This window comes from Astyanax mexicanus, chromosome 24, assembly GCF_023375975.1.
Source record: "Astyanax mexicanus isolate ESR-SI-001 chromosome 24, AstMex3_surface, whole genome shotgun sequence".
In the NCBI taxonomy this organism is placed as follows: Eukaryota; Metazoa; Chordata; class Actinopteri; order Characiformes; family Acestrorhamphidae; genus Astyanax; species Astyanax mexicanus.
The window spans coordinates 16,031,579-16,047,286 of NC_064431.1; the positions used below are offsets into that span (position 1 = coordinate 16,031,579).

Sequence of the window (15,708 nt, forward strand, 5' to 3'; positions counted from 1 at the left end):
TTACATAAATGAGACATATTTTTATTAATGCTCTTAATAGCCATAGTTGCTATTATAGCTTAGTAGAGAAACACCAGGCTGCTGCTGCTAGGAACTCTCAACCCAGCCCCTGTATTTAGGGTTAAAGGTAATTAAACCTTTAAAGGTTTATAAAAAAATTTAAGCAGGACTGGTATGTTTTACTACTTCAAAGGAACATGTTTCAGCTATTAACAAAAAAATATGTAGTTTAGGGTTTAGTGTCTCTTTAATCAATATAATTACATTTATAGGCATACATATCTGCACATAGCTTAGATTTGCAGATTTCCACTAAGGCTAGCTGCGGTTAGCGGCTATCGGCAAGCGGTTCGTCCCATGTAGCTTTTTTAACATGGTAAACACGCAGACTAATTAGTCTGATATACTCACCTTTAAGCAGTGTAAGAGGTGATATACTCACCAAGATGCATGAAAAATGTGATAAAAAAACAGGGGGCAGTATTAAAAAGTGATTCAAGGTTCAAAGTTTTAAACTAAAGATTCTATATCGTGTTGTTTTATGAAAGTACGAACCACTGTTTAAATATTAAAAATTCTTAGCAACATATGGAATTAGCTCAGAGTTAATTTAGCCATACATGATGGAGCTATCAGGATTTGACACCAATTTTATTATTTAAGATTGTGTGTCAGCATTGCTTAAAGATTTTTTATTATTATTGCTTAAATACATTTTAAGTAAGATAGGCCTAGAGTTTTGACATGGATTTTTAGATTAATTGTTCATGTCTGCACTGATGTTTTAAAGATCGTATGGTCGTGGAATTTGTAAAAGTCATGGAAATTTTTGTTGGTTAAAAAGTGTATGAACCCTGTAAGAAGAAATGTACGCAGGTATGCAGGTACCCTGCTTTTCGCACTATAAGGCACACCGGATTTTAAGGCGCAAAAACAATAATTGTCTATTTTCTGTTTTTTCATATATAAGGCGCACCAGATTATAAGGCGCATTATTCGACACTGTTATCCTTCTAATTCAGCACTGTAAAGCAAAGTAAAAAAAAACTGTAATTCTTAAAAATATATATATTTTAAAGTCAAACAAGTGCTGGATGTTAATCTACACAGATTTCTCTGCTGAAAACTGTTTATTTGAGAGAGAAAGCACTTCTGTTTATTTACAGTAACCTTAGATTTGCAGATTTCCACTAAGGCTAGCCATGGTTAGCGGCTAATGCTGCCCAGCAGCAATACACTGAAGAACCCTGAGTGTTCCGGTAAACCAGGGCGCTATCGGCTAGCGGTTCGTCCCATGTAGCTTTTTTAACATGGTAAACACGCAGACTAATTAGTCTAATATACTCACCTTTAAGCAGTGTAAGAGCTAGCACTTAGCACAGTTAGCAGGTAATGCTAATGTTGCTTCAGCAGTGCTAGTCGGAGTTAGCAGTAGGCTACAGGCCAATAATACTCACCTCTGAATGGCAAAAGAGCTAGAGCTTAGCATGGTTAGTGGCTAATGCTAATACTGCTCCAGTATCAGTGCTGGAAACTCCTGTATAACTCTCTACTTTAGCGGAGTGGCTTTACTGCTTAACTCTACATTACTCTACATGAGGTGCACTGGATTATAAGACACAATGACGATTTTTGGTAAAATTAAAGGATTTTAAGTGCGTCTTATAGTGTGAAAAATACTGTATATTCTACAGTTTATTGTAAAATGTAGTACTAAAGTACTAAAAGTAAAAGTATTAGTGTAGTTATTACAGAGCGCAGTGGAAAGTTAGCAGTGCTAAAGGCAGAACAGGAGCGGCGTGATCTTTATTCACTCAATGATGAGCAGCTTCATCAAACTCGGTGACAGTGCAGAGCATCTACCTCTCTGACTTGAGTTATAACATGGGTTTGGAACGATTTCTAACATTTTTAGAATTGTAACGAGTAACGATACAGCACATAAACATTGCATCAGAGTAAAAGTATTAAACTCATCAAAAAATTGGTAGTAAAGTAAAAGTGTAAGTAGGAGAAAAAAAATAATACTCCAGTAGTAGAGTACAGATACAGCATTTTAGTACTTACGTACAGTAGTGAAGTAGCTCTACCTCGTCACTATTAACAACACATTAGCCACATTTTTTGCTATAAAACATTTATTTTTTTGGTGTATCTTCTTTCATATTTTATTATTTGTTCTTGTTTTTTTTTTAAGTGCAGTTAAAAGTAGAAAACATCACATGACCGGACGGGTAAATACAATCCTGCTTCAAGACTCTGCAACAAATCTGCAGCTGCCAATCAAACCCACAGCAGGTTCCAGTCCCAGTTTCCTGGTCCCGGGTTCCTGGTTCCGTTTTTTTTTTTCGGTTCCAGGTTCTACGTCTGGTTCCAGGTTCTGGGTTCCAGATGGACAGTGATGAGCGGCGGGTTCTGCAGCGGTTCGGATGTTGGTGTCAGTGGAAGAGTCGCAGGTCTGATCATCAGAAGCCAAAAAAACAAACAAACTAAAAACCCAAAATACAATCTGAAACAAATCTGATCTGATTTCAGACTTATTACATCATCAAACAGCAGCGCACTTCTCATCTTCATATCCACTCAGTACCAGCATACTAAACCTGTGTTTACACTACCGCCCAAAAGTCTGCATCACTTCACTGTTATTTATTATTTTATATACAATAATAGACTTTTATATATTTTATACTTTTTATAGTAGATTTTTAATATTAGAATCTAATGTCTAAAGATATAGTTAAGATATTTTAAACATTCTATTTAAGAGTTTTCTGTGAACAAAGATTTTAAATGATAAATAATAAAGACTGTAATTATCTATTTACATTTATTTCCTTAATATTTCTTCCTATGTTGAAATGAAAATATATTATTAGATTATTATATATATTAGAACCTCATTTTAGTTAATAATGTTATCAGAAATATTTTAAGTATATTAATTTAACTAGAAATTAACTAGAAAGTTCCAGATATTAATTTGAGTAGAACTTTATTCTGGACATACATTTTTTTCAAACAATTAATTCTGCTAGCAATAAAACAAATAAAACAAATCTTAAATATTATTTTGAATAGAACTTTTTTCTGCATATGAATTTGATAAAAACATCATCACACATATGTTATTAGAAATATTTCTGGATATTTATTTTATTAGAATTTCATTCTGGTTATAACTATTTCTGAAAATTCATTCTGGATATGAATGTTATTAAAACTACAGTTAGTGTAGAATCCTATACAGCTGTGATCATTAATCACTATTTCTACAGTTTTATTTACAGTTTCTAGACCTTCAGAATAATTTTATACATTTGTTTGCAACTTTAATAAATGTATTTGATTGCAAACTTTTGAACTGTAGTGTAAATTTATTTCCTTCACTTCTCTCCAGTCTCTGAACCTTTAGCTTTATAGTGTGTTTATATTTGTTTACACTCAAGAGATAAAAAAAACAACTTCCTGTTTACGGTTTCATGGCGTCCACCACCTACAGCACAAACGATACAAGCGTACATTCAGGAACGTAAACACTGCATTTAGAACAGGATCGCAAATACATTCAAAGGAACTGAAGGCGTGGGCGTGTCCGACGTGGGCGTGTCCGACGTGGGCGTGTCCAACGCTTTCATCATTCTTATTCGTAAATATTTAACGTCCCGGAGCGAACGCCGCAGACCTCGAAACCACTCTGTACGACAGATATGAAAGAACATAATTAAAATCTTCATTAATGCAATTCCAGGTCTAAACGCCCGAACTTTCATAGAACTTCTAGGGCATCCTTTTCTTGGTACAGATTTATAGACTATATATTATTAATAACGACAGACTGTAACAGTGGGTTTCCGCTAGTTCATGTGTCTGTACAATCAGTAGTCTCTCTCTAGAAGGTTCTGGACAGTTCCTCGGTATGTACACGGGTCCAGGGTTCAGGGTTCCGCTTTAGAACACAGCGGTACTGTTCAGTTCTGAAGCCCTCAGCTTTGAAGAACAACAAATAAATCTCATAATTAATAAAACAGGATAAATAGTCCGATCACAGTATTCCAGCCTCTGTGGCGGCGGTCCGGACGGATTCTGTCCAGGCGGTTCTGTCCGGACTCTCGGTTTCTGGTTCTGGTTGAAATGGACGTCCAGCTGAATCGTCTCTCTCGCGCTTCAGCTTCAGTCGGATCAGGAGGTTCTGATCTCTCAGGTTCTGACTGTCGAGTTCTGATTTATCTCTGAGTGAAATCACCTTAAATCTAATCAACATATAATCAAGTTTATCAAAGTTACCTGATTACTCCAGTACTCACGTAAACAGCATTCTTAGATCAAAATACGGTGTAAAAATCTGATTAAGAACTCTGACGAGGAACGCTGGATTTTAGCTTAGTAATCAGATTTCTCAGTGCATGTAAACTCTCAGACAGAGTATTCTGGGATGTCTCAGTCTGCGTGTGAAAACAGACCCTGGAAGCAGAAATAATCTTAAACTACTTACTCACATTAGGCATGGTTCGGTTGAATCGTGCTGGAGAACGATTTTGTCCCCTACCCACTTCCGTGTGGGCCTGCACTTATACTGCGTTTAAACAATCCGTGCCCGAGCACGCTTATGTCATTACTCACTGCTCAGTGGGCTTGCCAGTGTTGTGCCGTATTCAGCACCCCTGCCATGAAAAGCACCCTCTCTCAGGAGTGTGTACACACCGTCTTCTTGATAAAAGAAATGAATCCGCTTTAACGGGTTAGAAAAACACTCCAAAAGCTATGCTTATCTCAATCACAGTTACTTATCTAGCGACGGTGCGCTCCTGAGAGGGAGTGCTTTTTCTGGCGGGGGTGCTGAATTCCCAACTGTCCCTATACTTTATCGAAAGGATTTCACCCCTTTCTCTTAAAACTCTGTTTTAAGGGTTAGGGGTACAAAAGAAAAATGGGATTGGGGCGAAATCTTTCCTCATTATCTGATATCCTAATTTCATGTAACATGTTATCAGATGACTGACAATCTAAACATCTTAATTAAATTACAGACAAACTCAGACATTCAGCAGTCTGTCTGTCTGTGAATAAAATCTGATTATTCCTGTCATTTCAAGATGTTACTACTGCTTTTACCAGATAAAAAATTAGCCTTTTTAACCTGACGTTTAGGATATCTACCTACTGTTGGAATTGCACACTTGCAGTAAAAACAAACAAGAAATGGACTATATCCAAATATGTTGTTAAATTAATATCTAATATCTAACAATGGGAGATAATGAATATTAGGACTATTTTAAGCTGATTTCACTCAGGGTGGTATCGCAGTGCAGCTGGAGACGGGTCGGTTTACAGTTCTGTGGTGCTGACCTCAATCTGGAGGGCGTCCAAGTGTCCTTCCTGTGGCCAGACACTGTGCCTTGTTGCAGAGGCCTAAATAAAGATACTCAACATGTCCAAAAGTATCCGGACAGCCCTTCTGACAAGATGAGTGGCGTTGATCTGCTTTAAGGTGACAGAGGCAGCTGTATAATCTTCATACAGAAAAGCTCTGAGATTCTAAGGTCATCTAAGGTCACCATGCCTCACTAATGCTCTATAGCTGTATGTGGCTAGATGCAATTAAAACCTCCTCACAGCAATGGGATTGGGGATTGGGGGTAAGATTAGGGTATTAGCAGTGGGACTCCTGCAGTTGGGTGCTCGTACTTCTGGATGGTCTTCTCGTCTGTGTTCGCTCTCTTTAAAAGTACAAAAAGAAACAAATATACTTGATGATTAATCATTATTTTATCAACAATTAATTCATTCATTGTTAATCTGACTGTGTGTGTGTCTTACCTCCCACTCCGGGTCCTGGCGTTAGGACAGTGGGCGTTTGGAGGTGCCCCGGCTGAGGCTGGCGGAGCTGCTGTTGCGGGACAGGCTGGGGCTGGTGGCACCGGAGGGGGACGTGGTGGGCGGGGTGGAGGTGGTGGGGCTGATATCGGCGGGGCAACCGTGCTGCAGCAGGATATCCACACACATCTGACTGCCCGCCCGTCGCGCCATAGCAGCCGCCGTCTGACCCATAGAGTCCCTGCTCCGCACATCACTACCATACTGTAGAAGAGTCAACAGTGAATGAAAATGATGTTTGTTCTTACAGCCTACAACATTGAGGCCAGCCAGTTCATCATAATATATTCATAATATATTATCTTTTTCATGTTGACCTAAAGTAGCCTGAGGGGGAATCACTACACACTGATAGTGAGTGTCAGAGACAGAGGACACACCCAGTATGCCACCTAGCAACCAATTTGACTGGAACAGCATCCAACCAACTGTAGTACCAATCGGCCAGGCAGTTAACTCAATCAAATATGCAGCCTCGAGGAAATCTCTACACACTAATGATGAGTGTCAGAAACTGGAGGACACAACCAGCATGCAAATAGATTGTGCCAGAAGCCAATAGAAAGCCTACAGACTAAAACCCACCCAACAACACCACAGCATCCACCTGGGTCACCCCAGCAGCCAACTAGCAAATCCCATAGAACCCCACTTAGCAAATATCTCTCTATTAGTTGTTTGAGATACCAATGCAAAGAGCTTGAAACACCCTGGCAATCACCTAGAACACCATAGTAACAACACAGCAACCACACAGCAACCAGTTTGACTGAAACAGCAGCCACCTACTGTAGTACCCCTCAGATAACAACCACTTGGTATACCCTTGCAACAACTCCGGTCTGTAGCAACCATCTTATATCCGTCTTACAGCATACTAGCAACCACCTGGGACACTCCAGCAACTATCTTGCAATCTAGTTTGAGCAGCATTGCAAACATTTGGACAATGAAACTGAAACATCTGGTTTTAGACCACAATAATTTATTGTCCTGACGGACAGTTCTGTGGAAACAGGAGAGCTGAGTTGCACATTGATTTCTGCTGTGATTTGGGCAGCCGTGGTTTTAAGTTGTTTGGATACAATCCGGGTTAGTACCCGAACATCCCTTTCAAACAGTTTCCTCTTGCGTCCACAGTTAATCCTGTTGGATGTGGTTCGTCCTTCTTGGTGGTATGCTGACATTACCCTTGATACTGTGGCTCTTGATGCATCACAAAGACTTGCTGTCTTGGTCACAGATGCGCCAGCAAGACGTGCACCAACAATTTGTCCTCTTTTGAACTCTGGTATGTCACCTATAATGTTGTGTGCGTTGCAATATTTTGAGCAAAACTGTGCTCTTACCCTGCTAATTGAACCCTCACATTCAGCTCTTACTGGTGCAATGTGCAATTAATGAAGATTGGCCACCAGGCTGCTCCAATTTAGCCATGAAACCTCCCACACTAAAATGACAGGTGTTTCAGTTTCATTGTCCAACATCTGTATCTACCTTCAGCAACACCCTATCAGTTGGCAAGCAACCCCACAGCAACCACCTGGGATACCATAGCAAAGTAAGAATTGTCTTCTTTAAAGGATAATGCAGAGATCCTACCCAGATCAGCAGCTGTGTCATGACAACGTCTCCAAGCTGGCAGGCAGCGTGCAGGGGCGACAGTGATTCGTGGATGGCACCGTTTCCAAATCGCATCACATATGGAGACGGGGCGTTGATTTCCTCTCTAGTGCTGTGGGCCAGCAGGAGGAGGAGCCTGGGCAAATCTCTGTCAATCACAGCTCTGTAGAGGAGGGCCGACAGCGACCCGTCCAGGCCCTCGTTCAGGGTGGCAAGCGACGCCAGGAATAGCTTCTGCTCGTATTTGGCCCGAATCCACGACTCCCGCTCCTCACTACCGAGAGACACAGTAATATTCAGGTCACACAGTTAAAGAGCACATAATCCACAGTTTATACCTGTCATACTTAATATTTTTATCGTTTATGGACCAAAAAAAGTCCAGCTTGTTATATGAAGCTAAACTACTGTAGGGCTAAGTGAGCAGGGCTAAACATGTGTTGACTGAATGGGTGGAGCTAAATTGCTGTATACATAATAGGCATGGTTAAACTGCTGTGGGCCGAATGGGTAGGGCTAAAATTCTGAAGGCTGATTGGGTGGGGCTTAAACTAATTAAGTGTGGGCAGACTCAATGGGCAAGGCTAAACTGCTGTAGTCTGAATGGAAGGATTCTAAGCACTGTAAATTAAATGGGTGGGGCTAAACTGCTGTAGGCTGAATAAGTGTGGGCAGGCTGAATGGGTGGAGCTAAATTGTTGTAGGATGAATGGGTGAAGCTAAACTACAGTAGTCTGAGTGGGTGGGGCTAAGCTACAGTAGGCTGAGTGGGTGGGGCTACACTGCTGTAGGCTGAATACGTGTGGACAGGCTGAATGGATGGGGTAAAGTACAGTAGGCTGAGTGGGTGGAGCTAAATTGCTGTAAACTAAATGGGTGGGGCTAAACTGCAAAACTGCTGTAGGCTGAGTGGGTGGGGCTAAACCACTGTAGGCTGAATAAGTGTGGGCAGGCTGAATGGGTGGAGCTAAATTGCTGTAAACTAAGTGTGTGGGGCTAAACTGCAAAACTGCAGTAGGCTAAGTGGGTGGGATTAAACTGTTGTAGGCTGAATGGGTGGGGCTAAACTGCTGTAGGCTGAATGGGTGGGGTTAAACTGCTGTAGGATAAATAAGTGAAGGTAGGCTAAATGGGCAGTGCTAAACTGGGTGGATAAAGGGGTGGTGCTCACCGTGTAGAATCAGGGCGTGGCTTATAGCGGCCTCTCGTTCGGCTCTCCCAGATGCTGTTGGCCATGTGGTTGCCGATGGCGATGAGCACCAGCGTGAGCTCGTAGGGCCAGTCGTCCAGGTCCAGGGAGCGAACCCGGGACAGGTGAGTGCCGAGGTTCCGGTGGATCCCCGAGCACTCGATACAGATCAGAGCCCCCAGATTCAGACTCGCCCACGTCGGATCTGAGAGGAGAAGACGGGTCTCAAGTCAACACCATACAGTGTCTACTGACATGCTCTCCTACCAGCTTTACTGTAAGGACAATTCTTTTTTATCATAATATTTTATTTTGTGTAGTAAATGCAGTACCATTTCTATTTTCTATTACTCAGGTTTGTGTTCATTCATTAATGAATCAAAAAAAAGATTATGACCATCTATTTAAAATGCTGCTGTTTACCAAAACAGGGTGAAACTCATAGTTAAAATTCCTATAAGTGCTCTGTTCTTGTTGGCCTGTATTCTGTCTCATTTAAAAAGTAGTCCAGGCTTAAATCTTAAGCATGAGTGGGCGGAGCTACAACCAACTGCTATAGGTTAAAGGATATATGTAGATATATGGACATATGTAAATGTGTGTGATTTTATCATTTCACTGACTGCCTCCCTGGCAGGTTGTGCAGTTTAATTCATTAGTATTTGGACAGGTGGAGTGACAAATGGGAAATACATATATTGAGCTATAGACTTACTAGGAGCATCACAGTCCACACAGAAGCTGTTTCCTTTAGCGTTACGGATCGCCTGTATCGCCACTGCCTCACTCTGACTGTTCCTTCTCGCCTACAGAACACACACACACACACACACACACAGAGACGTCATAACATCATTGATGTTCATGAGGAAATTCAGGCGTCTCAGATAACGATATCACTTTACAATATAGATACATAAATTAACAGTACTTACAACAATAATGAACACTTGTAAAATATTAATTATTTGTCACTGGTTAAGAAATTATTAAACCTCAGTAAATTGTAATGCTTAAAACACTTTGACGATTTGAGGCAAGAGATTACGAGTCTTAATCTGTAGCTAATCAGTGAATATAAAGCTCTGGAATAAAATAAGAGACCCCAGGCACCAGGAGTGGCATAAAGTTATCCAAAAGCAGTGTGTAAGACTGGTGGAGGAGAACATGCCAAGATGCATGAAGACTGTGATTAAAAAACAGAGTTTTTCCACCAAATACTGATTTCTGAACTGTGCATCTTTTTGTTATTTCAGTCATTTCTCATTTTCTGCAAATAAATGCTTTAAATTCCTTTTTTTTATCTGGAGAAATGTTGTCTGTAGTTTAAAGAATAAAACAACAATGTTTATTTTACTCAAACATACACCTATAAATAAAAAAATCAGAGAAACTGATTCAGAAACTGAAGTCTCTACTAAGCTAGTGATTGTTGTAAATTGCTCAGCTGTGGTCAGCAACTGTATTGAAGCTCATTGATTATCTATCCATAGCTACAACCCACTGTTCGTGTGCTGTTATGTATACCTGACAACCCTGACTGTGGAAATGGGAGTGGGGAATGGGACACAGATTACCAGAACATACAAATACTGGCTAAAGCTCTGCTGACAAGAGCTGCCAGGGCTTAAACTCAGCATGTTTCTTTAATGTCTGATGATACCTCCTGAGTATGTTATTAATTACAACAGAAAATCTAATAGTCTTCTTAATAAATACAGAAAAGTCTTAATAGGCCCTTTATAATTCTTATTAGTCCTTTAATAACGAATAAAAACATTAGTTAAACAATGTGTAAAGAAGAATAAAGTCTTCTTAACTGGTGTCAGTTAATAATTTGACAAGTTGAGGCTTTCTATCGTAAGTACTGTTGATGAATGTACCTTTATTGTAAAATGTTTCCCAGATTATAAACTGCTGGTGGTTTTTACCTTGTGCCTGCTGCTCTCACACGACTGCAGACTGGCCAGGATCTGGCTCTCGATGGCCTGAACCCAGGCGTCTCGTTCCTCCTGGCTCTGAGCCTCGAACTGCCACGTCTGCCCCGTGCTGGACACGATCAGGAACTCACAGTTCTCATCATCTAATCACACAAACATACAGGAGAATTTCTGAATTACAGTAGGAGAATGTTTTATAAAACATCAGGTTATACATTGTTGTCAATTAAAGCTACTCTATGGAATCAACAGAGAATTGGTGATGTTACTGCATTGAACAATCCATTTTACCACTATTAGTTTTGGTGTGAAAGTTATATACTACTGTGGTGCTGTTTAAGCTGGGATGTAAAGATGATGACACACCACAGAATTGAAAATGTTCATTTATTACTACAGTGAGGTCAATCCATTCATTTTTGCTGTAGACTGAAAACATTTGGGTTTCATATCAGTCAAAAGATCAAAATTTCAGCTTTTATTTTACAGGTATTTATCTGGATCTGATGCACAGTTTAAAAGATTCAGCACCGTCTGTCTGAACCCACCCATTTTCTAATGAGCAAAAGTACTGGAACATGTGCCTATCAGGTATGTTTTATTGCCTAGGTGTGTCCTGTTACATTAATTATTCAAACAATAAATAGCACTGAATGTCTATGAAAGTAAAACAGTCTCACCAGATTTTCAAATTTAAAAACACTTGAATTTCAAGCACTGCATTATTTTGCACTGAATTTTAGCATGTGATTTATTTTGTCTCTGAATTAAACACTTTTTTTTTCCATTTTTTCAATATATATTTTATCCTGTGTGTCCCGGATGTTTAATTTTGTACCTCATGTTTTGAGCTGTGAAATTGACATGTCGAATTTAAGTAAGCTGAATTTATTTTACATATATTTTAATTTTAACATTTTTGCTTTTGATTTTTTCAATATGATTTTTTTCATATTGAAAAAATGCAAGTGTTTAATTTCGAGGCAAAAAATTCATATGCAATACTTTAATGCAAAATAATTCAGTGCTAGCAATTCAAGTTCTTTTAAATTTCAAAATCTGGTGAGACTGTTTTACTTACATAAATGTCTACGCTCAGATTTGGGTATTATCTGTGCAGACTGTGCATGTATAGATAGAGGAGTAACCAACATGAAAAACAGAGAGCTGTCTATGGGTGAAAAATAAGCAACTGTGAAGCTGAGAGAAGATAAAAAAAAAAAATCAATCAGCATCATTGCCCGAATATTGTCCATAACCAGAACAGCTGTTTGGAATGTCCTGAAGAAGAAAGTCGTCACTGGTGTATTAAATAACAGATGTCAAAAAGGAAGAGCAAGGAAAGCCACAGCAGTTGATGACAGAAACATTGTAAGGGCTGTAAAGAAAACCCTTAAAACAACTGTTGGTGACATCAGCAACAACCTCCAGAGGGAAAGGAGTGAAGGTTATCAAAATGTACTGTTTACAGAAGACTTCATGAACAAAAGCACAGAGGCTCTATCAGAAGATGAAATCCACTGTCTTTGGATTGATTATAGACTGATAAGACAAAGATTAGCCTTTTCCAATGAGATGAAAGGCTAAAGTTTGGAGAAAGAAAGGATCTGCTCTGCGGATCTGAGTAAGTAATGACAAACCACTCTACAGCAGAAATAAAGGGATCAGCCTCACTGTTCCAATACTTTAGTAAGGGACTGCATATAGTGCAGAGAAGTTGTAGATGTTTGTAATGAAATTACTGTAGTAGACTGTTATAATGTGTGTAGTAGTATTATTAAAGTAGATTTACAGTACAGCTTGCAATCATGTTGATGAGAGAATGTGCACCCTGTTCTGTGTTACCTGTTTTATTTATGTTTCTCAAGCTACCGAAGCTTTTTAGTTTCCACATTTTGCGCTTGGCTGAAAGAAAAGCAGTAGGAGAAAGAGATAGAAAAAGAGAGGAATATTAGAAAAAGAGGAATAGTAGACCTTCAGAAACGAAGGGAAAGAATCAGTCAGACAAGAAGAAAAATAACATTTTTATATTTTTATATAAGCGATATTGTAGCAGTGCAGAAAATATGCACTAATTTAGATCTTATTAATGAGGGGACAGGTCACTGACTGCTGTGTGAGCTGACTTGCCTATGGAGACTTTGATATTACTGCTTCACTGCACTGAGATGAAGGTGTCCACAGAAGTGGATCTGATTTACTGTTAGTATCTGCTGCTATAATTAGTTGGTAAGGTGAGTAATATTGATCTACTGGATCAATATCCAAATCTGTGAGATAATTAACATTAAGAGCTGTTCAGATCTTCTAGCTGTTCTTCCTCTGTAAACGTCAATTAAATCTCAACAGAGAATCTAAATCTGGACACAGCTTATCACCTTAGCAGCCAAACAGCCAAACTTTTTTACGTTGCAGAGCAGGTGCAATATTACAACGTCACAATATTATTTAATTCATTATATAATATTAATATTACAATATGATAATTATATAAATATAAATATCTATATCTACAGGTGAAGTTTTTTCAGTATGGTTATTTTACAGAAATGCACTGGCTCCTCCCACCTCTGCTCACCTTGACCATCAGCACTGTGCTCACCTTCAGCCTGGCCGATGGTGGTGTCTGCTCTCTGATTCATGCTCTTCTTCCTCCGCTGCTTCTTCCTGTCCGTCACCGGAGACGTGCTGGGGTCTTTAATCAGAGGGGGGTTCAGAACGCCCTCGATTTCTGTAATCAGACACACGTTTAGGTCTCCCTCTCTCAAATCTGTCAGCTGGGTAAAATGTCTCTGAGTGTGTTGTAGAGGCATGTCTAGCCAACAAGTCAACGAGCTCAAGAGTTGCCAGGTTTGCGTTTTTCCCGCCAAATTGGGCTTGTTTGAAAATCTAGTCAGGAGTGAAAGTGCGTTTTTCTTGGGCTACTTTTAAAAATTAACACGGCTGCCGAAAAACATGCCTGTCGTGAATGATACATCAACACAGCGGGCAAACGTGTAGAAGTCACACTAAAATCAATCTTCCTCAATTATAACAATAAGAAGAACGTAAAGACATAAAGGAGGACAGCTTGAAAAAGAGAGAGAGAGAGAGACAGTGAGAGAGAAAGAGAGACAGAGAGAGAGAGAAATCACAATGTAACCAGAATGATGAAAAATATTATAAAGAGAGTAGAGAGAAGAGGGTTCAGGAGGGGCAAGAACAGAAACAAATAAGTAAAAGTCATTTTTTTTTGCTAGTTATGTTGCTATTAAATGTTGACTGGGATATAAAATGGTTATAAAAGAACTAATAAAACACTATTGTTACAATATTAATAATGTATTTCAAGATAAACAGCAAAACTGATAATAAATCCTTTTAAACAACATACTAAGTCATATATTCATAGTTGTTTTGTGCAATTTGTTTTAAACGCTAGACAGATATATATTGTAGGCTAGTTTAAGCTCCTGAAGGGCAGATTTTAGAGTGAGTTTGCACTGGATATTTTTGTTGGACCTGGCAACCCTGACGAGCTCTCACCAGAAGGTACACTATCCAAAAGCAAAAGTAGCCTTTATAAACGTGTCTGTAGGGCCTGTAGTGAGGAAAGCACTTTAACACCCTATTGTGGTAAAACCCAGTGTCTAATCAGACCACACCTTTCCTCATATTAATGCTACTACATCATTATAATAAGCATAAATCTATAGAAATTAAGATTCAGGTGTGTAAAGTGTGTGTGCATACCAAAACTCTGGACTTTACTGGACAGGGTAAAGGAGCGCTGGACGTCCCGCTGACCCCCGGCTCCCTCGTCCACGGTTAACAGCCCACTCGGGTAAGCAGCGGCTAAAACCGCAAATTTAAACATATACAACGCTCTAATATTGACATTTATATTATGTTATTTGATTTAATGGATTAATACCATAGTCCTGACTCACCTGAGCTGCTCCCCTCCAGTCCCGGCACATCTTGGACTAAACCATTGTGTCCGGGTAGGGGGCCAGCAGACATGGCAGCCCTGGGAGGACGCTTCCCCGGAACCTTCACCGTCACCCGCAGGAGATCTATCTCTTTACCATGAACGTTCTGCATGTACTCCTATCGGCAGAAACAAGCAAACAAATAAAAACTATTGTATATTTATACATCTTTTGCAATTGTTTAGGCATCCTTTGACACATTTTGTGTTTATTTAAATCAATCAGGTAATTCAAGAAAAGTCTTGTACAGATATCTGCTCATATGCTGGTAAGACGGGCAAATCCAACCCCATATATGACTGCTAAGAACCTGCAAGATGGTGCCCATCGTTTGTAAGTCATTAGCGAGTGCACTATTCTACTGTGCAGCACTGTTTACAGAGGCATAATCTTTATGAAAGTGTCCTAAAAAGAAAACCTTATCTGTAACTTTGTCAAATAAAAGGGTATAAAAGATGACACATCTTTATGTGTATGTTTGTGACTTACGCTGACATTGGAGTGGTAGGACAGCATTCCGTTATTGGACAGAGTTACGTACTTCTTCTTCCACTCCTGTTTCAGTGAATTCCCACTACGCTTCAGGAGGATACTCTAAAAAAGAGAGAGAGAGAGAGAGTTTTTTTCTATATTCACACAGCAGGTAATGCAGGTACAAATCTGATTTGTTTATTAAAAAATAAAATAAACCAATTAGAGTTTCAATTGCCATTCGCATTTTCCACCCCCATGGCCAGATGGGGATGTACATGCTCCAGACAATGAAGTGTGCCTATGTTGCCAAGACAGGAATAAACGTCTGACTGTTAATATTTGTCTAAGCTTTTTTCAGGCAGGGGCACGACTGTGTTTTCCATTGCCAAGATAGCAATATGGCAGAAATGTACCTGTAGACACCTGTCGGCATAGATATATTCACAAGCACCAGATGATGCTGTAGACATACCATATTTTTGCGCACTATAAGGCGCACCGAATTATAAGACTCACTATAAATAAACATCTATTTTCTGGTCTATTTTTATCAAGGGCGTAGGAGCGGGTTTGATATTGGGGGGGACACATTTGCTAATATGCACCAAAGCCCACATAGTTTCTTAGTACA

At 39.5% G+C, this 15,708-nt stretch overlaps 1 protein-coding gene and 1 long non-coding RNA gene across 2 annotated transcripts in view; one reads left to right on the forward strand and one right to left on the reverse strand.

Annotated features, from left to right (window-relative positions):
• Positions 1-15,708, forward strand: part of LOC125787471 (uncharacterized) — a 241,440-nt gene that overhangs the window by 224,085 nt on the left and 1,647 nt on the right. The gene's annotated exons all lie outside the window — the stretch shown is intronic.
• LOC103033505 (arf-GAP with GTPase, ANK repeat and PH domain-containing protein 1) overlaps positions 1,779-15,708 on the reverse strand; it is a 34,812-nt gene continuing 20,882 nt past the window's right edge. The window contains exons 10-20 of the mRNA XM_007248381.4: positions 15,093-15,197; positions 14,562-14,721; positions 14,365-14,466; positions 13,235-13,363; positions 12,478-12,537; positions 10,624-10,775; positions 9,408-9,498; positions 8,675-8,897; positions 7,483-7,777; positions 5,824-6,084; positions 1,779-5,723 (exon numbers count right to left, since the gene is read on the reverse strand). Coding sequence (XP_007248443.3) covers positions 5,845-6,084; positions 7,483-7,777; positions 8,675-8,897; positions 9,408-9,498; positions 10,624-10,775; positions 12,478-12,537; positions 13,235-13,363; positions 14,365-14,466; positions 14,562-14,721; positions 15,093-15,197 — 1,557 coding nt within the window. The 3' untranslated portion in view covers positions 1,779-5,723; positions 5,824-5,844. The remainder of the gene's footprint in view (positions 5,724-5,823; positions 6,085-7,482; positions 7,778-8,674; positions 8,898-9,407; positions 9,499-10,623; positions 10,776-12,477; positions 12,538-13,234; positions 13,364-14,364; positions 14,467-14,561; positions 14,722-15,092; positions 15,198-15,708) is intronic.